At 37.6% G+C, this 22,184-nt stretch overlaps 1 protein-coding gene across 4 annotated transcripts in view; it reads left to right on the forward strand.

The window, feature by feature from the left end:
• CFAP47 (cilia and flagella associated protein 47) overlaps nucleotides 1-22,184 on the forward strand; it is a 360,791-nt gene that overhangs the window by 93,029 nt on the left and 245,578 nt on the right. For all 4 annotated transcript variants that reach the window (XM_068916942.1, XM_068916957.1, XM_068916948.1 and 1 more), the window contains 2 exons: nucleotides 16,128-16,225; nucleotides 16,520-16,636. In XM_068916942.1, coding sequence (XP_068773043.1) covers nucleotides 16,128-16,225; nucleotides 16,520-16,636 — 215 coding nt within the window. The remainder of the gene's footprint in view (nucleotides 1-16,127; nucleotides 16,226-16,519; nucleotides 16,637-22,184) is intronic.

Below are 22,184 nucleotides of genomic sequence, written 5' to 3' on the forward strand. Positions count from 1 at the left end.
AGGAAGGTGTTGTCTACCTATACGTGTTTTATTTATTGCTTGTGTTTTTTGTATTCCAAGATCAACATCCTTTAGCAAGTACCATTCATGAAGGATATCCCATTGTCCTGTGTGTTCTCATAGTTTTTAACTAGGTATACAGGGTGAAGAGCTGTGGACCGTCCTTGTTGCTTCCTTCTATCAGTGATCACAGGAAGGAAGTGTTAAGGGTAATCACTTTCTCTTTTATAATTAATTTTCCTGTCTGCAGTCATAGGCACTGTCAGTATTTGTGCTTATAGTTATACAACTAAGATCTAATTTAAGAGCTAGCTTTTAGGAATTTTTAGAATAATTTTTGTACTGCTGTAACTCCAGTATTATGTGATCAAGTGATCAAGACCAAGGCTCCAGGTTATAAATTTTGCCCTACTTGAGAGGTCAGTTTGATTCCTCGTGATGTTTGAGGAAGGTTAGACAAAATGACTTTTTCAGATTGGACTAAGCAGTTCCAGTATTCCAATCTGATAAAACCGTTTAACCAGTGGTAATTATTACTTGTATTTCCTGGTGTGATTTCTCCTTTCCACTTCCTAACTTCATCGTATCCTTCAGCAGTAATTTTGGATTCCCCTGAAAACGGGAATTCTAAAGATGGTCAGGGCAGAACACAAGAATGGCTCTTAAGCCACAGGTGGAAAAGATTGACTTGTGTCATTTTTCCATAAAGCAATTTCTGACCTGTCTGAATTATGGATAATCTATTTGCATATCATCTTCCCTAAGTCTCATTTGGGCAAATTTTCTATTTTGGATAGACTTTGAATATACTAATGCATTTCTCATTTTACCTGTATAGAAGCAGCTTATGCTGGATGTTCTCAAATGTGTTAAATAATACTGGTGATAAGATGAAAGGTTAGTCTATACCCCCTATAGCCAAAAGAAAGAGCTTTCTAGCTATCAGCTCATGTTTTGGGTCTGATCTTACCAGGGAAGCTTTAGGGAAGCTTCCCTAAATTTAAGTAAAATGTTCTACGGTATGTAGGTTATATTTACAATGCATTATTTTCAAATTATCTTTGTGTAGTGCCGGTGTTAGTGAAGCTGTCTTATAGCAACAAGCACTTGGCTCCTTTACTGCAAATTGCTGCTGGATGTTATCTGGGTGCCCTGTATGTAGATGACAACTTGCAGAAAGAATGACCAGTTTTGTGGTTTTCATAAATGCTGTATGGATATATTTCTCAACCCACTGCCTATCCTCATTATTGTAGACTTTAGTAACACTTGGATAGTGTACAGAGGAAGATATTAAGAAATAGCTGGCCTTATTCTGGCTTGTGGGGACTCAGTGGGGAGAATATATAAGCTGAAATGCATCCTATTTAGCATTAAACTCTTAATTGAGCTATATAATTAAAAGTAGGTGGAGTGAATCTAAACCATAAAGTGTAGAGACAGACTCAGTGTTGGGGGGAGGAAAAAAAAATCTTCATTCCAAGTGTAATGTCTATTGATGCTACCCCTTAAAAAGCCAATTATTTTAAGTGTTGTTTCAGTTGCCTGATAATACATTGTGAATTAGAATCTTAAAATTAGTTTGTTTTTAGTGAGTTACCCTATGTCTACCAGCAGTTACAAGGTTTTGTTTTCTAGTTATTTAGTTCTAAAAACTTTCTACATATTGGTTTGGAATTGGCACTCCAGAATGACAATGAATTTAATTATAATGTTGGGATTCTCTGGGATGAATAATCTCCTATTAAATCATAATGATAGGACAGATAACTCAGTAGGTTAATAAGTTAATTTGTGCAGACCTGGTTACACATTTGGCTCTGGATCATAAACAAAGGTGAATTTTGTGGTCACTGCCAGGGGACGTTTATCCACATTACAGTTTCACTTATGATTTCACTTAATTAATATTTTTCTGTTTTCAGAGAGGTGCAAGATTGAAATGCGAAGATGGAGATTACATATGCTTTCTTTATGTGGGAAGCTGCAGATACTGCCTTGCTATACCTATTTCTAGCTAGCTTTTTTTGGTTCATAAGTTGTATATTCTAGTTGCTAGAAGACACTGAAATAACTGGTGTATGTGTAACAGCAACCCCCTTTGTTGCTTCTGTTGCCATCTCTCACAAAACCACATAAATGAATATTGAATGTTGCAATATTGCAGCATTTAATGAATATTGAATATTGCAATAATTGAGAAATGAGAAAACTTGGACAGATGATGAATTTATAGTCTGAATAGTCTCTCTGTGTTATAACAGTTCTTAACTGTGTGATCACCTACTGTTCTGTTCTACAGATGATCTGCCTCAACTTCTCTTTCAATCCTCTGTTGTAGCTCTTGACCTTCCTTTTATCTCTTTTGCTTTTTCTGACTCAGAATGAATTGAGTCTGCTTCTGTGCCCTTCGACTGAAGTTGGGGATTTTAATTTCAAGTGGACTTCAGATTCTTTATTTCTGTTATATTTGAAAGATATGGACATGATTTAGGATCTTATTGGAGCCCACTGGTGGCTTCTCCGTTATTTGTGGCAGAAGCTGTGATATAAAGAACAAAAGAAGCTATTATTTTCTGTAATTTGATAAAAGAAAGGCTGATATGATATATATATATATAAGAAAGTCAGCATCTGAGGAAGCTGGACTGTATGTCTGACTTCGCCTCTCTGTTCTTATGTAAAACTAGCCAAGATGCTTACCCTCTTTGGGGGCGACCACACTGATTATATGTGAAACTGGGAATGAATTTTTTTCTAACCTCTGAATGTTTTAACTAATTGATCATTTTTCTCATTTAGCTTTGTGATTTTTCCTTTGAGCTTTCAATGAAAGAGTGTAGCCATGGTCCAGTGATAATTGTATTTATCTGAGATACAGGAACTCAGGCGTACAATCTTCTTGTGACTAATTCAGATCAGGACTTCAACATTGTCCTCATCTTGTGTGGGTTCCTTTTTTGAATATTCTCATGTTTCTATCTTTCAAATTTTAACTAGGAATTCTAGCCCTGCACTTGAGAAGCCATTGCCTTTGGACAATGTAATTAAAATGAGTAAAATACTGTCAGAATTTTCAGATCAGACAAACTGACATTTTTCAACTAAAAAGAGTCTTGGAAAATATTGTTAAGTGTAACTCTGTGTTCTCGATTGGTGAGTGCTCAGAATGCCATCAGAATTCAACATGCATACGAATAGAGGGCATAGCTGTGGTGTGTCCACATGGCTGCTCTCAGGCACAAACCTTGGCTGTATCCCAGCTGTAGAGCAGGTCAATTCTCTGGTGTCACTGTAGACCTGCTCAGACTGGAAACACACTGGACCACATGATTATTTTCTCCTTGCCATTATACATACTCTGATTTCTTTCGAAAGGAAACCTGGCAAGCAGAGAGATATGTGGCCATGTCTCATCCCAGCGTTTTTTCAGGACTCAGTGCAGCTAACAGGCAACAAACACACACAACAGTTTGTGCAGCAGTTTCTGGGCTCTGCTTCTAGATCTTCTGGGAATTTCATCTGAGATCAGGGGATTCTTGGGAACCCTTGGGGAACTTCAGGGTGCCTGCTGCTGCCAGGAAAGGATAGTTACAGAAGGCTGTAGCTTCTAGCAAGCTCTAACAGCTACTAAGGAGCTCTGTCAGCTGTTCTTGAGCAGAGGACACTTTGAGCTTTTGTGCCCGCTCACTCCTAATTAGTGAGCATCCAGGACCCTTTGAGCAAATACTAGGAAGAGGCCTATATAAGTGTGGACCTTGAATGCAGGGAATACAGACAGACAACAGATGCAGTAGTTTGCGCAGGAATGTGCACAGAAGGGGGCCAGGAAATTTGCTGAGGACAGTGTACACATGCTCAGAAATGGTGGTGATGCACCACATGGCACAGTCTCCAATAGCAACTGGAGCAACTATCTCTATGACAGCAGAGACCACCCACACTAAGCTCCTAAGAGAGGAAACAGTTGTGCAGATCTCAGGCTGCAGGGAGTGCCTGGGGGCTCTCACTGAGGCAGGGGCAGGGAAGATGGTCTTCCTGCCAGCAGGAGATATGTACTAGCGGAGGATCTGTGCCACCAACTAAAGAAGATGCAGAGGAGCTAAGCAGACTGCGCTGTATCGGAGATGAAGAGAAAGAGATTGACTAGATGTTCTTCACGACTCTGCAGCTCAGAAAGCCTAAACCCCAAACTGTACCAAAAGAGGGATGGGCACAGTCAGCGCTTATCCAGTTGGGAAATGGAAAATGCCATGACGGTGAAGGCTGGAAGCTTGTGATTTCTAGTACCAGAAGAAGGCTCCTATTCCACCTGCAGATCAAAAACTACAAACTAAGTTCAGTGCCCTCATGGCAAATGAGGGTCTGGGAGCTCTGTCCAGTTAAAAATTTGAGCCAGCTGAGCTGAAGACACATAGCAACACCAGGAATAAGCTATGAGTAATAGTAGCTGATAGTAGCATCCCCCTTGCTGCAGGGGATGGAGGCCCCCCATCTGCCAGCCTGACTAGCTGTTGCAGGAGGTTTGCTGCTTGCTGGGGGCTCGGATCCAGGACGTTGCAGAGAGACAGCAGTGGCCTGTCCAGCCCTCAGCCCTGCTGCTCTTCCACATGACCACCAGTGACACTGATGGGGAGCCCTGGAGCATATCAAGTGTGACTACATGGCTCTCGGGGGGAGGGCTGGCTAAGGACGAGGGGGTGAGGAGAGGGGAAAGGCTTCAGGAGGAGCGGGCAGGTCCTATGGGCCAACAACTGGTTGCAGAGCTGGTGTCAACAACAGGAATTTGGCTTCTATGACCATGGGACCTTCTCTGAGGATCAAGGACTGCTAGGAAGAGACAGAATCTGCCTCGATAAATGGGCAAAAGCATCTTGGCCAACAGGCTGGCCAAACAGGGGAGGAGAGCTTTAAACAAGGAACGACAGGAGAGGGAGACGACAACCTCAGTCAAGTGAGGAAGTGGTGGAATGGGATGGCAAGCAGAGGGTGCAGGGTGCTGTGCACAAGAGAGACCTCATAATCAACAAAAACAGGCCTGAGAGGGGCCCCTCTCAAGCGTATCCACACAAGTGAGGCAGTGCCTACGCTAAAGCACGATGGGGAGAGCTCTCATACCTTTCCTGGGCAATCAGCACGACTAGGGGCCTCTCTGAAGTGCCTGTACACCAATGCGGGCAGCAGCACAGGGAGCAGACGGGAGGAACTAGACGTCTGCGTGCAGCTGCAGCTGCGATCTCACTGGGATCGCAGAGGCATGGTGGCATAGCCCCCACAGCTGGGGGGCTGCAATGGCTGGCTACAGGGTCTCTAGGAAGGACAGGCCAGGAGAGCAAGGAGGGGACGTTGCGCTTTATGCGAGAGCGCAGTGGGAACGCATGGAGCTCTGCCCTGGGACGGATGATGAGCCGGCTCTGAGCTTACGGGTCAGGATTAGTGGCCAACCAACAGGAGCAATGTTGTTGTGGGTGTCTGCTACAGACTGCCTGTTCCACAAGAAGTAGATGAGGCCTTCTTTGGACAGCTGCAAGAAACCGCACACTCACAGGCCCTGGTCCTCACGGACCTCTGACCACCTCGATTACTTGCTGGAAGGGCAGCACAGCAGGGCACAAGGGATCCAGGAGCTTTCTGGAGAGCGCTGCTGATGCCTCCCTGACGCAGGAGATTGAGAAGCCAATGAGGGGAGATGCTCCCCTGGACACGATACGTACGAAACAAGGAAGGACTGGTCAGGGATGTGAAGGCTGAGGGTTACCTTGGCTGCAGTGACAATGAGATGCTGGAGATCAGGATCTCGAGAGGAAGGCAAAACGCAAGACCACAGGCCTAGACTGGGGCCTGTTCAGGGATCTGCTTGGAAGAATCCCATGGCATACAGTCGTGCAGAGAAGAAGGTCCAGGAGAGCTGACTGATTGATTTTCAAGGATCACCTCCTCCAAACTCAGGAACAGGCCATGCCGACAAGCAGGAACTCAAGGAGAGGGGGCAGGAGGCCTGCATGGATGAACAAGGAGCTCCTGAAAAGAGGCTGACCTGCCAGGCTGAGAGAGCTGTCCTCAGTGGCACAAAGTCCATCTGGAGGCCAGGCACTCGTGGCGTCCCCGAAGGGGTCGGCACCAAGGGCCAACACTCTTCAACCTCTTCATTGACGACCTGCATGATGGGACACCCTCAGCAAGTTTGCAGACAACACCAAGCTGGGAGGAACGGCTGCCACTCCGAGGGCCCTCGCCAGGCTGCAGAAACGGGCCAACGGGAGTCTCATGAATTTCAGCAGAGGGAAATGCCCAGTCCTGCACCTGGAGAGCAATAACTCCACGCACTAGTACAGGCTGGGGACTGACAGGCTGGAAAGCAGCTTTGCGGAAGAGGCCCTGGCCGTACCGGTGGATAACAAGTCGGACATCAGCCAGCAACGTGCCCCTTGCAGCAAAGAAGGCCAACAGTGTCCTGGGGTGCAATAGGAAGAGCCTTGCCAGCAGGTTGAGGGAGGTGATCCTCCCCCTCCGCTCAGCCATAGTAAGACCACATCTGGAGTGCTGTGCCCAGGTCTGGGCTCCCCAGTACAAGGAAGACGTGCACGTTCTGGAGAGTCCAGCGAAGGGCCACCAATTCAAGGACTGGAGACTCTGACCTACGGGGAAAGGCTGAGAGTTGGAACTGATCACTGATCATCCAGGTGAAGAGAAGGCTCGGGGGGAAATCCCACTGATAATGTGTATAAATACCTGATGGGGGGGGGGGGGGAGACGGGACTAAAGAAAATGGAGCCAGACTCTTCTTGGTGGTGCCCAAGACAAGAGGCAATGGGCACAGACTGAAATACAGACATTCCAAGTAAACATAAGAAAAGAAACCTTTTTTTTTTTTAATATACGGTGAGGGTGGTTGCACACTGGAACAGGCTGCCCAGAGAGACTGTGGAGTCTCCGCCCTGGAGATATTCAGAACCCAACGTGAGAAGATTGTGAGCAACCTGCTGTAGCTGACTTGACTTTGAGCAGCGGTGTTGGACTAGATGATCTCTGGAGGTCTTTTCTAACTTCATTGTTTCGCTATGTGATTCTACGTGAGGATGCATGCCTGGAGACCAAACTGCAGAGCTACATCTTCCCTGAAGTGCAGACACAGTCAATAGGATTCATTTTTTGAATATATACTCTGAATGAATACTCTGTCAAAAGAATGAAACAAATATATTTGTGAAAAATGTAGTTCACTAAATTACACTCAAAAGCTAAATCATAAAACATACATATTAACAGATGAATTGAAAGCCAAACTTTAAATCTTAGTCTTTGGCCCTTCCAGTTAAAGTTATAATATTAAATTCAATTTTTCTTCGTGGCAGTGTTTGATTTGTAACTTTCTAGGTTCTTATAAAAGCAAAGTGAAAGATGAAATTCTAGCTTGTGATATATTTTTCATGCAGATGTTAAGTATCAGATTGAGACTGTTGTATCTGGCATGTAGTTTCTTCCATTTGAGTCACTGGAATCATGGATGCTGTATATCATGAGAACCAGCATAAACACTGTGTGTTCTATGGTCTTTATCTAATTATAAGTATATATGGAAGCTTAGAGTTCATTTCTGCATGCTATTATTTAATTTAAATGATTAAAATATAACATTTATAGATTTTTGCAACAGTTGAAAATAAACATATTGTCCTGGAAAAAGTTGGACCGGTTAATGTCTTCCTATCTAATTTGCACTATACACTGCAGTACAATGATTTTCTTCTGCAGAGAAACTTAAGTAATACTGTTCAAGAAATGCAATTGCAAACAGAGTTTTTAAGAGCAATGTACATCTGGAAGTAGCTGCAGCAATACCTGAAATCAAATTTAAATGTAAAAAGTAAATTGTCTTCAAATCTCTCAAGGACTTGGTACCCTGATTGAGTTCTACTTTTCTTTCTCAGTTGTATTTCTTAAACTGTAGTCTTCAGGAAAATTGAAGTCAATCTACTGAATGAGTTTATTCAATGCAAAAATATAGCTGCATCTAGGATGTTCAGGAAGCAATTTGTCACATCTTTTCTTTAATTTTCTGGTGATCAGATTCTCGAGAAACAAGTTGTGAAAAATTTACATGAAGAGCTTTCAAATCGGGAGTTCTAATTTTGCAAGTGAAATTTTCTCATGAAAAGAATTCTTTAGGTTCAAGAAAGAATATTAGAAAATCAAATTATTCTATGTTATAGAAACTTAAATGCAGTTTAAAATCTCGCTTCATGTAGGCCAAATCAATAAAGATTTCAGAAGGTTTCAAACCGTGATTATTATGTTCAGTCTTTCTCCCTCGTGTAGGGCTTTAGATCTAAGGGTTATTTTCTCCAGTCTTAATGATTTTCTTACTTTAAAAGCCAGTTCTGAATTGATATTGTTTAACAGGTTTTAGTTTCTTTAACTATTAAGAGATGGTACTTAGCTTCAGTCATTATAAAGTGTCATAGACTTTGTAAACTCTCATAAAGAGTGTATTTATAGACATACATGTTCTTAATTTTTAAATCTTATTTTTTATAAAACAGACCTCAACACTGACAAATGCACTTTCTTGAAACATCTTAATGAACCACTTTATTTTCAAGCTTATCTGATGTCAAGCGTGGGAGTGATAATCCAGTGTTGGTATTCCAAAGTATTGTCTTTTTATTAATTTAGTTGATAATTTCTGTAGGTGGAAGAATGCATTTGTCACTAAAGTGAAGAAGTCACACACTTAAAAGAATTGTGAGTATAACGTTCTCTTTCTCAGCAGTCAGGTTAAGGAAACGGATCAAACATCACTACTTTGAATAAAGAGTTAGCCCTGTCTAGGAAGGTGTCTCAACCATATAGTTGCTTTCAGCTCAGACTGGTCTGGAGGTTGTTAATTCATACTGCATGAATGAAGATGTACAGATGGCAATGTTCCTTAGTCTTTTCTTTGAAAACTAAGCTACTTAAATCTTAGACTTAAATCTGACAGTGAGCCAAGCCTAAGCTACCTCAGTGCAGAACGCATTTTAAATATATATCTTTATCGCTTATTTCTATAGCTGAAGATAACTACCTCATTCATCAGAAGTGTTCTTCTGCAAGAATTAGTATCTCAATAGGCTAGAGAGGACATTAGCAAGGAGTTTACCGTCTCTGCATATTCTGCTCTTACTCCTACTAAAAAATAAATACGTTTGAAATACAGCTTGGGCATATGTTTTCGGAGTACAGACTTGTAATATATCTTGTTGAGCCGAAAATTTTTGAAAACCGAGGCCAGATGCTGTAAAACTGCAAAATACTTTATCTTTTCCACTGGAACCATATTGCAAACTATGAAAATTGATAAAGCTACTCTAAATTCATTATAAATATTGAAGTTTATTGTGAATTTTATTGAGAGAACTATTCACTTTTTCTTGACTAAATAAGATGATTGGAGGGGTATAGTATTCTTTTTGAAGCCAGCACGCTTGGCTTATGTGCTGTAATGAATTGCTATGATTTATTGCATTTTCAAGTCAAAATGATCTATTAGTGAAACAGTATGCCATGACAGAGAAATCATGTAGAAGGTGATATTTTGATCTAGAGTCTTTTAATACCATTCAGTTATTTAAAAACTAGTTTTCTTTACAAATAGACGCTTTCTGTTGAAGCCGAAAAGCAAAAAAATGGGGACTGATGTAAAGAAACGGTTTTTATGCAAAGCATAAAAACTAAGAAATTTGACATTTTAAGATACTATTTGGGATAAGAATTAATGAAAATAAAGCATAACTGTATAGATCACAAAAGACAATTAGAAAATTTAATTTGGAAAAAGAAAGGTAAATCCTCATGCTGCAGGGTAAAAGCCTCTGTAACAGATGGGAATAAATGAGACGTATCCTCAGGGTATCTGTTCTTCTGCTGTTGTCCTGTATGGCGATGCTTAAACATTTTCCTTAGAAGAATTATGAGTTAACAATGATATTAAATTGATCTGCCCTTGATATTGCAGAAGTTCGCAGAAGAATTAATTTTCATAAGCAAGGGTTGTAGCATCTTGCTTGAAGCAGAAACTGCAATTTGCCCATAAGTCTGTAATTCTTTTTATGAAGTATTTGTTTTCCGTGTTAAGATAACTGCACATGGAACATGTGCTGAAGGAAGATCCACTGTCTGTATGTTAATCCTAAATACATCTTAGAAAAACATAAAAAAAACTTCAAAGTCATATTTTTGCTTATTTTTCTTATCCTCTGTGTTGCATGCTCTAGTAGCGTCATGTTAAATCTTGTCCTAGTTCTAATGTCAGCACTTACGGAAAAGATTATCACTACATATTTCTTGTGTAAATGTTTGTATTATTAAGTACCAGCTATAAGCTATTAAAACAGGACTGCACATGTTATTATAGCTATAGATTAGGCCCACCTCCAGAGATTTGCAGATTCTAGAACAGGAATTCATTATGTGATATTATAAACCATTATTACTGCAGTAATGTATATTGAAAATGTTATACTGTGTTAGAAGAGAGGTGCATCTTTCTCGTATTCTGTCTCCAATAGTAGATGCTTAGGGATGAGGAACAGCGCAAACATATGGCAATTCTTTCTTGAGATGTACTCTGAGACTTTGCTAATTTGAAATTCAAGATTTCTTGAGTTGGAGGTGGTATTTCTGTGGCTTTTGGTTCTAGTAGATATTTATTTTATGAATTTGTACAACTTCATTTTTGAACCGATGCAAACTTTTGGCATCACGCCATTCTGAGGCAATAAGTAGATTTAAAAGTTATATTGTGTGTATAAATGTTTTGAACTTTCTGCTTGATAGTTTATTTTGGTAATTCCTTTTCCTGGCAAATTTCTATATTCCACAGAGCTATTTAACATTGATGTCTGTTTCCCCTTCTCCATGTCATTCCTATTTTGTCTTCTGTTGTATCATCCCTCAATTGTCTCTCTTCCATGGTAATTCCACAGTCTAATTATTCATTTCTTATAAAGTGCCATTTCATATCTCTGGTGATTAAAAGGCACCTCTTTCTAGATTTTCTATGTGAATATACTAGATTTATTTACAAAGTCTTACAAAACGTTAGCCTAAACCTATATATATTTCCGCTATGTATTTCAGTAATTCAGACTTTGAAAAAATCGTTTGTGATTCTATAACAGAAGATTTATCATTTGTAAGGTCATCTGATGTGGTTCCTTAAATAAATACTAGTTGATTTTGCAACTGATGGTCAGAATTTAACTTTTTTATTGCTTGTGAAAAAAGTAGCACAGCTTCACAAAAACTTTCTTTACAAATTTATTATTCTTCTTGAGTTTTTATAAAATAATTCTTAATCTCTGTGGTACTTTAAAACTAACTTGATCCTGTAAGAGTTTTAACACTCTCTGTAAGACCTTCCTGTTCTTTCTAAATGGTCTTATTATCCAGATAATACCAATGCATCACACTTCTGTGTTCCAGCTAATTTTTTTTCTTTTTTAATTGGAATTTTTCTTTTGATATTAATAGTAATTGTTCATGGGCATTCTTCAGGAATGAAAATAAGGTGTGTGCATGATGTGAGTTGTTAAGATTTTTATTGTGTAATGTTTTGGGGGGAGGGCCAAAGAATGGCCTTTACTAGAAAGATCAGGATTTTTTTTTGTCAACCATTTTGTACTTTTTTTTTTTTTTAGTGGGCCTGAGGCCATAGAATACCTTCTGGTATCTCTTTAGAATAAGATTGGGCATATTTTTACCTGTTCCTAAAGAGAGGCCAAGAGCTTCTTAGCTTTCATTTTCACTGCTAACAGTAGTATGTGCTAGCTATTTTGAAACTGCAGTATTTGACTTCATAACCATTGGGAAGGATGTTTTTTTCAGAGATAATTGATCTTTATCCAGTTAGCCATTTTGGGGGGTGTTTCTTTAAAGAAAGACACTTAGGTGTAACTCTCTGGGTATCCATTAGCATTCATCTCCCCATGGCTCTCTGATTGCTAGGATCTTTTCGCACTTCCAGGGTCTTTCCTTCAGTCAGGATCTGCACCTTCTTCCTTCCAGGCCCCTTTTTCTTTGACACCAGTTCTTCTTTTCAGGAACTCTCCTAAGTCACCTGTTTTCCCAATCCAAATAGTCAATGTGCAGCAGCGAAGTGAGTGATCAGCCTCCTAATTAATGCTTCTGTCTCATGTCTCTTCATTAATGGGAGGGTTTAGGATGTGCCACATTTGTTCGGTCCAGGTTTATCAGAATTTGCAACCAGTCCCTACGGTTGCAGCTAGCAAATAGTTACCACTTAATTGATTTTACATTTTTGCCTACAACACACATAAGCCTGAATCTTTATCACTGCATTGACTGAGAATCTCTGTCTTAAATACGCATTAAAGTTATTTTTTGCAAGAAGTACCAATATAATTGAAATTTAATACCTTTATATATTAAGGGAAAAGGAGGTATTCTGAGCATGACTTCTGATTTCCATTGTTTTTGTACTAAAATTGAGTGTTTGTGTTTAGAAACTTAATTATGTTAGAGTGGTTATCTGGCAGATTTTACATTACATCTGATATAATTAGGAAAAACAACTACATTACATTTTCTGACTGATTTATTCACAAGTATTTGCGATAAGTAAATTGATATTAGAAGGATTAACTGGAAAACAAAAAAAATATTTATAATTGTATTTAATTAGAGAAAACTAGGAAAATATTCCAAATCATAGCTGACAGTGAAAGACGGTGAGGCATTCATATGAAAAACAATTTTTGCTTAAAATATAGTACAGTACTTTTGTCATATATTGAATTAATTTTTAAAAGGGTGATTAATTATTAATATTCTAGTTTCTTTCCCATTGGCTTTTTTTGGTACATTCTTTTTCCACTGCAGCAGTGTTTAATGGAGCAGTTAAAGAAATAATCTCCAGGCACCCTGCTTGAAAGTACTTTATGGGACTAATGTTACAGCTGTACTGCTTACTAAGTTAAACCAAGCAACATCTTTATTCTCACATCAGTGGAAAGTAAAAAAAGAAGTCTTTGAACTGTGACTGCTACTGAGAGATTTGCTAAAGCAGCAGGTCATAAGTTTGATCTTTTTTGGTATTTTTTGGATAGCACACTGAGTCATATTCTGAGGCTCTATATTTGGTGCTCATGCCATGAAGAAGTATCTTTGTCTACAGAGTGCTTTTTTTTTTTTTTTTCCTGAATGACCACTTTCTTATTATCCTGAGGATAAATGTCGTACCACAAGAATGCTTGTATGGAATTGTCTTCTAAATAATTCCTGTTGACCTGTGCTTCAAACGCAGTTTTGGATTGCTAATGGAAGACTTGATTCTTCTATAAGATTCTTTTACTTCTGAAGTCAGCAAAAGATAAACCTGAAATTATAACACTTCCTCATAAAATTCTTTCTGGAGAAGAATACATCTTTTTTCAATTCTTTCTGAAAGGATACTTCTTGGGAAGAAATTACAACTTTCAGTCACATTAATTACTGATTTTAAAGAGATGCTTTCCAAATAGTGATTTGAATGCACATCAGAATCTCACTTTTGGGTACTTGTGAACAATCTTTGAAAATTCTTTAAGCACTTCAGTTTTCTATGACATGTAAAGTCACAGTCTGCTAAAAATTTTATTGTGTATTAGCTAACTTATTTTAGGCAAGCATATGCTTAAAAATTAGTCTTTCCTGGAATTCATTTTTATTTGAGATTTTAATTTAATATATTTACTTTGTGTTAATGTGATTTCACCTGAACATACTTACTATTTAATGATTTGACCTTTGGTTAGTTAATTTCTTATATTTGGCTCTTGGTTAGCTTTTTTCTTAAATTTAGTCTGAAGCATAATATATTTAACAGTACCTACAAAACAATTGTACAAGCTTGCAACTTCCCTGTTTCGTATAAATGGGGAGTTGCATAACCAAACTTATATCTGTAACTGATAATAGGTATTTGCTTATTTGATTTCATCATGCTTCTTTGGCACATTAAAAATCTACTCCAGTTGAAGTTATTGAGCTGATACTGATTATTTATGATCTGACATTAATAACTATCTCTAGCTAATTCTTCCCTGTCACTACTGGCAGTTTTGCAAGTAGACTTGATATCAAACAAAGTAGGCCAGTGGATAAAGGCAACTTTATATGAATGAATTCCTATAAGATAAGTGCTAGTAAAAGGAAACCATTCTGAAGATTCATAGTATTTTCACGCGCATGGAGTGGTTACCACTGTCTGAGCCGAAGATCAAATGTATCAAATGTACCCCAAGATACTCTCTCAGTTTTAAAACCATTAGTAATGCTGATCTGAGCTAGTATGTATAGCATAGCATCGTGTTATTCATGAGAGCAAAAGATTCAGCATTCTTGATTATTGGCTTAGATCATTGTATTCCAAATGTATAGAGTATGTAACTTGCTTTCTCTTTAACTTTCGTTTAGTCTGTGATTCTTCTCTCTGTAAAAGTACAGTTCTTTAGTACACACTATTTGTGACCCTGCTTTCATGGGTTTGTTCTCCTTGTAGAATAAGGCTCTTAATAAGGTCCGACTTGCAATAAACGTCTGAAGTGTATAATTTGACAAAAGATTTTATGCTAGTGCTATATTAAATTATTTCTATGTCTAGTACTGGTATGTCCAAATTCTTCTTTTGCTAATGAAGACAGTGAAATGTCCTCAATATATTATATTATATTATTATGATTATTATTATACTATATCATTATATTACTATCATAGCCGTTTGGTGTTACAAGCTTTTTATCTTTTAATGTTAGCATTTTTGAAATGAAAGCACACTTTTTAAAAATGTCTTTGTACTATAACATGAAGTTGTTTATTATATGTGAGATTTTGGGTTATCTCTAATTCTGTAGCATGTCAATGTGTATTTTTCAGCTGAGGGCGCTTGCGATTTGGTGAACACTGCACTACTTGGAAGTGTAGTGAAATAAAAACAGTATAATTTACCCTGTATGAGAAAGCATGAGCCCAGTCTATCTGAAAATCTTGCCAATGGCTAAACTCCAAAGTGCTGCTGAAGTTAGGGAGCTTGGACTTGAGATGGTTAAAAAAAAAAAAAAAAAGCAAAGAAAATAAAACAATAGGTTTTTTTGCTATTGAAACCAGATGAAACTGCAGATAACCCAACAGAGAAGGTAGGACTCAGTACTTCACTAACTGTGTCCAGATAGCTCTACTGAAAAAAAGATAAGCTTCTATGCGTTGGTGCTTCACAAACTGCGTATTATCTGGAGAACAAAGTACCAGTAATTGAGTATAGACAGTGATTAAAAACATTTAATTATTGGGATCAGTCAGTAATGTTTTTTAGAGAGTAGCTCAGGCTGAGTTTTCAAATGACTTTATTCTTCCTATGTGTTTTTACGGTGCTTGAAAACCAAAGTCTGTTGTCTAAATGCTGTGGTAAATATTTAAGATTTGGAATGCATCAAATAAATACTAATTAATAAACTATATTACCATTTTAATCATCACTTTCATTTTAAATAAAAATAATAGAAGTTGTCTAGCCTCATGAGGGTTAGGCCGTTAAATCTCAGTGGCAGAAGTACTGATCTGTGCTGTAGGAACTGAGCTGTTTGTTTTCATTTGTATTGCATTTGATGAATGAGTGCCAAATAATTTAATATGGCCTTATAGAAAATGAATAACCTTTTCCTTCTTACATGCTTAAATGTTATAACTTCAAAGGATCTGTGCATATTTTCATGAGTTCCAGGAACTGTACAAACCTTACATGTATTTGAATAAAATAATTTATGTGTTTCTGTATCTAAATCTGCCGGTATCTGTGAGGTTAAGTTTAGCTTGCTTACTTTCCCTCCTGTTGTGATGAATGCTTTGACATATATTAGAGTGCAGAAGTAGTAGCTACAGTGTTCAGGGTGAGGGTTCTTTTTGTGCTTTCAGCGATGACTGTGAAGGAGAATTATGTCTGTTAAATTCTAACTGTGGATGGATAGTTCCTTTTCCTGTTTGTTGTTCTGCTCAGTTGTTTCTGAAAGGTGTCTTACCCATCCAAAATAAAACAAGACATCTCAGGAGAGAAAGAATCAAATTCATTCTATTCTATTTTTTTGCACCAGGTGAAGTACCACCAATGAGATGGGTAGTAAATTTTGACCGAGATCTTCTAGATGGTTTAGTATTGGCAGCACAGCTGGCAGCTTATTGTCCATATTTGGTAAGGGCTTTTCTTAATATTCTATGTTTTATACATAGGGAAATATTAATATAAGTGGTTTTATTCAGGCTTTTTTTTTTTTTTTGAATTGTTGGCTTATATGGATTTAAAAAGAAACATTTGATAAGTCTGGAGTGATTATTTCAGTGATTAATTTTTATTTTCTTTGGGTATATTCTTAATAATGAATTTTAGTTCAAATTTTATTTTATGGTTTGCTGAAAGAGGGTAAATACAAACATAATAATTTTACTCTGTGTAATATAAAGAGTTTGATTTCTGTCTCTTCCCTAGATTGCTACTCACTTTGTAAGGATGTATACTACTCCAAGAACTCCTGAACAGTATCTGCACAATTGTTTGATACTTGTGGATGCTATGCGTGCTGTTGGTCTGGCTATAGACATAAAGGTAAATGATTTTATACCATCAGTGCTTACATACTTTGAATATCTTTTTTACTTTTAGGATAATAATATTTTACATATAATTAACATGAGATTTCAGTGAAATGGATTTTTTTCATGATGTAGTTACATATAATGACAACCAAAATGCTGCCTCATATAAAGCTACTTAATTTCAAGTAATTTTTGTAATTCCTTGATTTGTAGAATTCAGTAACTAGTTGAACATAAGATTAATTCCATTCAGATTCTAGCATCATAAACAACAAAATGTATGGAATTTGTTATTAACTTTCTAAGACAATTTAGAAAAATTATATTTAGGAGCAGGTATTGTGCACTTAAGGTTAAAAAAGTGTGTTAAAAAATTGTAAAAATGCATGGTGGCCTTAAGTGATTGTAAATCATGTAGGCTCATTAGGGTTCTATCCCTGATTTGATGCACACAGAAGTCAGTAGCTTCGGACTGCTGGAGAAGGTAACGCTGTAAGTTGTCAGCCTCTGGGGTCCTTTGTTGGGAAGAATGTGATGTTGATGTTGGTTTCTTATTCCTCACTCTGGATCCAACCGGGCTTGTTTCTATACGTTTGCTAAAAGGCATTTACACCTTTCTCTTTCTTCTTTGGTCTGCAGCTCCAGGTTACGTCCGATTTTACTGTATGTGGTGCTCTTTATGTATGTTACATACTATTTCTTTGTTCTCTTCGTTACCCCTATGACCAGTTTCTTCCAGTTCCAGGTCTGCAATTCTTTAACTGACCATTGGTGAGATGTTCATAGCTGTAGGGTCTCCAGCGCCCAGCCTGTACCCCAACTCTTATTGTCCCACGCTAGTACTGCTGTGTGCTGCATGCTGTATCTCCCCTTCTCAAGGCTTCTGCTATTGTACCAGGCCTATATTTCCCTACACTAAATCCTTGTATTAGAGTCATAAATATCTCATTTTACATAGAATAATTGCTTGTTACTGCTCTCTGTGTAGAAGTATGGTTGGATCACACAAAGATAAAAGTAAAATAGATTAGCCATAGACACGTGGACAATTAGAGAAATTGCTGTCACAGTTAAACCAAGTAAAAGAAAGCGCTGCATGCAGGTCAAGAAAATTTCAGACAAAGCAGCCTGACAAACTTCAGTCCTGGGGCCTTGTAGATTCAATACAAAGCTTATGGCCTCTTACTAGCAGTGACAATACTGTGCTACAGGGCTACATGGTTACAGGGACTTGTGCTCTTGTCTTCCGAGTGTTAGCTGGTTGTGTTAGTTATTGGACTGTTAGCTATTTGAAATAGCTGGTTCACTCTTATTTTCCTTATCTCCTTTGTTCCTTGAGTGGCTAAAAATCCTGTCCTTCTTAAAACTAGTAGAACATTTTTGCATACATTTTGTAGTTGTTGAAATGATGTTTCTCGTTAAAAGGTGTACTGTGAGAAAATTCCCAGCTGGCTTTTGTGGTAGCAAGTAGTTATCCATTTTCTTGCATTCTAAATATCATGAAAAATCTAAGGTAAACTTTTTGCGTGTGAATTGCAATAAATGTGCCTATCTCTATATCTCTGTCTCTCCCTCTGTTTTAGGTGTGGTTAAGCTGTCTTGTATATAGGCAGCAGTAGCGCCCATTTACAATAGGGGAGGAAGGGAAGGGGAACACGCCATGACACATCTGAATAATTGCTTATTTTGATGCTTTTTTTATTACATGGGATTCTTTCTTATATTTAGTGGCACAGGCCAAGAAGAAAAATATTTACATGAATGATTATTTTGTTGTTAAAGACAGAACAATCTGATTGTTTCAGTTGTTACTGGGGAAAACTTTCAGAAGGTATCAGATCTTTTGAAAGTGGCAACAATGCTTTCAAAATAATTTAAGAACACCTATATTCCTTTCCAATTTAGCCCACTTGGTGAGGTTTTAGGATTAGGTACATCTCATAAAGGAAATAATTTAACTCGTAAAGTAAAATAATTTAGCTATCTCTAACATTTGATCTTCTTCATTTTTAAAGAGACCTTAGGACTATGATCTGGTGGGTTGATACCATGCCCCTTACAGGGCATAGGAGAACATGCATTTCTAGATTCTTACCATCAGCTAAAGTTAACACAGTTATCTATAAAATAGTTGTTTCTGACTAACTTCATATCACTTGTTTCAGACAGTAAATTTTGTTTTTGCATATAAAGTTACAAGTCTCTCTATAATATGAAAGCAATATTCTCTTGACTTTTGTCAAATCGTAGTTATTAGTCATTCATATAGCATACCACCTATACCTAAATCTGATTCCAGAATTGCTATTGCCACCCTGACTGCTGAACAGAATTTAAAGCATTCTGTTGCTGTGACCGATTCAAACTAATAATGGCCTCAAGACAGCATCCTAGAAAATTGAATCCTGAGATGTACACTGGGAGCAAACAAAATATTATCTTTCTGATGTATTTTGCTAGTATTACTCCAAGGCAAAAAGGATTTTAATAGGTTGAAAGTGTTACCAAACAAGGAAGAACATATGAACCGTTATTCTATGTCCAACACTTTATTCATTGAGCTTTCTTTTAAATAAGATCAAGTGATATTTCATCCCTATCCTTTTTACGGCCAACCCACAGGATATATTTAAAAGTTTAGCATGAATGAGTGCTGGAATAGTTGATAATTTTCCTTACAATTTCTTTTAATATTTTATCCTTATACAACTTAAGTGTTTGTCAGATTTTGGTACACAATGCAAATTATATAATTTTACATTATATTTTATATAGTTTGCATATATATATGGAGTTGTATCTTTAAGATTAGGGAAAATGAGTTTTCCAAATACAGGCTTCATAATTTCACTGACTGAGAAAAATGGGCTGACTTGAAGAACGTACCCAGAAACGGTCTTGGAAATTGGCGTGTGCAAACCCAAAGAAAGTGGGCAGTAGAAGAAAGTATTCCAGTTTCATCTCTCCACTCATGTAATACCTTATCATGCTTTCCCCATACTGTTTTAGGTCTTGTCTTCCTCTTAAAAATGTCCAGAGTGGTGCGGCTTTCACTGTGAGCAAAGTGAGTCTCGGGGACTCTGTTGGGCCTGGGTGGATGTGGAGCTTATTGGGCTAGCTAGAAGACAGATGCAGTAGAATAGACAGGATATTCCTCTGTGTATGAGGAAACTTTCCAAAAGAATGAGATGCAGAGGTGTAGTGTGAACAGAGAGGTGTGAGAGGAAGCTGTTGAGTTTCCAACAAATTTTTTTTCTTTCTGTTTCACTGTGTTGGGATTACAGGGAAAAATCAACCTTGGCCATCAGTGGCTGGATCAGTCAAACTGCTGTTTCCAGTTGTACCAGCTGCTATTTTGCTCTCACATCCTGATACAGATGTGCTATTATTAATGGCCCTGCTATTACAGGCCAAGCCAAGAAAATCTGCTACCTCATGTACTTGTAATTGACAGGAAGCATAAGCTTCCTTCCTCTCATTGACCAAGGCAGCCTTCTCATCAGATTGGTCAAGCATGATTTCCCCTTCATAAATCCATGCTGACTACTCCTGGTTACCTTCCTGTCCTTTACATATCTTCATAGTATCCAGGATGAGTTGTTCTACCACCTTCCCAGGGATCAAGGTGAGCGTGACCGACCTGTAGTTTTCCAGATCCTGCTTCTTGTCCTTCTTGAAGATAGGGGTGACATTTGTTTTTTTCCAGACCTCAGAAACCTCTCCAGTCACCAGGACCTTTCAAAGATAATCAGCAGTAAGTCTTCAGTGGTCTAGATCATGTTTCAGAATAGGTGATGCTTTTTATTCATGTGGGAGCAGCTGAAAATTACTCAGATGGCCACTTGGTATATTTCTGAAGAGAGGCTTGGTATGTGTAAAAGCGATACATATGGCTTTTTAATAAGGATTTTCATATGTGTATACCTTATGTACATATCTAAATGTAGACTTCTAAGCTTTTTTAGACACTAAAATAACTACTTAATCTTTTTTCCAGAGTGGCTGACTGCCCCCTTCTCCCATTAACTTCCAATTTATTGAAAACTTTGTCACTTCACTTAAAGAAAACCTACCTAGGTTCACAGATCACATCATTCACAGATCACATTGTTTCCTATATATTTTCTCTTCAAGTTGTACATTTAAGCCTTTCCAGATGTAATTCTGGAAGTACCTAGTAAAGACTGAACATACAGCTTTCTGTTTCTGAAGTTAAATGTAATACTTTTTATTATCTACTTTTTATTATCTGTTGCCATAGTTTTCAGTAGTCACTGCTAGTTTAAGTTGGTTACCTAGCTAACATCTCATCACCTAGTCACTGTTAGTTTAAGTTGGTTACCTAGCTAACATCTCATCACCACTGATTCTAAGCCTTTCTATTTCTCGGTTACTTGCATCCTGCTAGAAGGTATTATTTGGCTTAGTAGGTCTATTTTCATTATTATTTTGTAGATCTTTTAGTGAGGGAAGTCTTCTGCATGATTTTGAGTCTATTACGTAGTTTGCTTAAATACATAGTTCAACTAATATTTAGATGCTCAGACAAGAGGAGAATTTTATTTGCCACAAGAAGGGGTTCAGGAATCTCCTCCTTCCTTGTGTCTTTTCATAAAGATTTTCTCTACTCTCGTCTGTCTGTCAAAACGTGACTCATAGTTACTGTGATTGTTTTGGATTTGAAACAACCGGAGCCATATTTTCTTCTTCTGTTTCAGCTAGATAGATCAGTATTTGTTTATAACGTAGTCTATAATGAGTGTCAATCCACCACATTTTGCTATGCTAATAAATGAGAACAGCCAACATTTTTAAATATCATGTAGTGACTCAGTGGCAGTAGTGCCACCTGATTTTTGTATTCAGTTATAAACCTATGTTCATAAAATACATGAGGCATTGCTTTGTAAGCAGTTACAAACTGTTCCCTAAGCAGTAATAGTAGCAGTACTGAAGATCTGACTTTATACAGGTGATTGGAAATGTTGCCTATGGAAATAAAGAACAGAGCTGATGATGTTGTAAGAGTGAAATAACTCTCTTTCCACAACAAAATCAATCTAATAGCCTTTGACTTTCTTACCTAGTTTTGAAATATTTTGTACTTGGAATACTTAGAATTTGAAATTTTAAGAAACTTTAAGGAACTTAAGAATATTAAGGAACTTTATTATGGATACAATTTAAAACAGAAATCTCTTGAACGTTATTAATTGCTTTCGTAGAATTTGCAAGTTTATAGAATTTGCTGAAGCATATAGTGCTCATTTATATTCTGTCTGAATGTTTCTGCTGAATGTTGTTGTGAAGTGCTTTTAAAATTTAAATTAATTCCTAACGTAGTAGACTGATGTCACAAACACAGGTTTACAAATTCAGCACAGGATATAACAGGAGAATATTCTCTAAGGGAATAAGTTCTGATCTGAGTGAAAATAAGCAGTAGTAGGTGGGAAAAGAAAGGCAAATTAGGCTTCAACAGGTAATCTTCTCGTGCATCTGTCCTATCTTAAATGAAAATGAAGAAAAGATAAATAGTAGAGTTCTGGAAACACAGT

Source organism: Struthio camelus, chromosome 1, assembly GCF_040807025.1.
Source record: "Struthio camelus isolate bStrCam1 chromosome 1, bStrCam1.hap1, whole genome shotgun sequence".
NCBI lineage: Eukaryota > Metazoa > Chordata > Aves > Struthioniformes > Struthionidae > Struthio > Struthio camelus.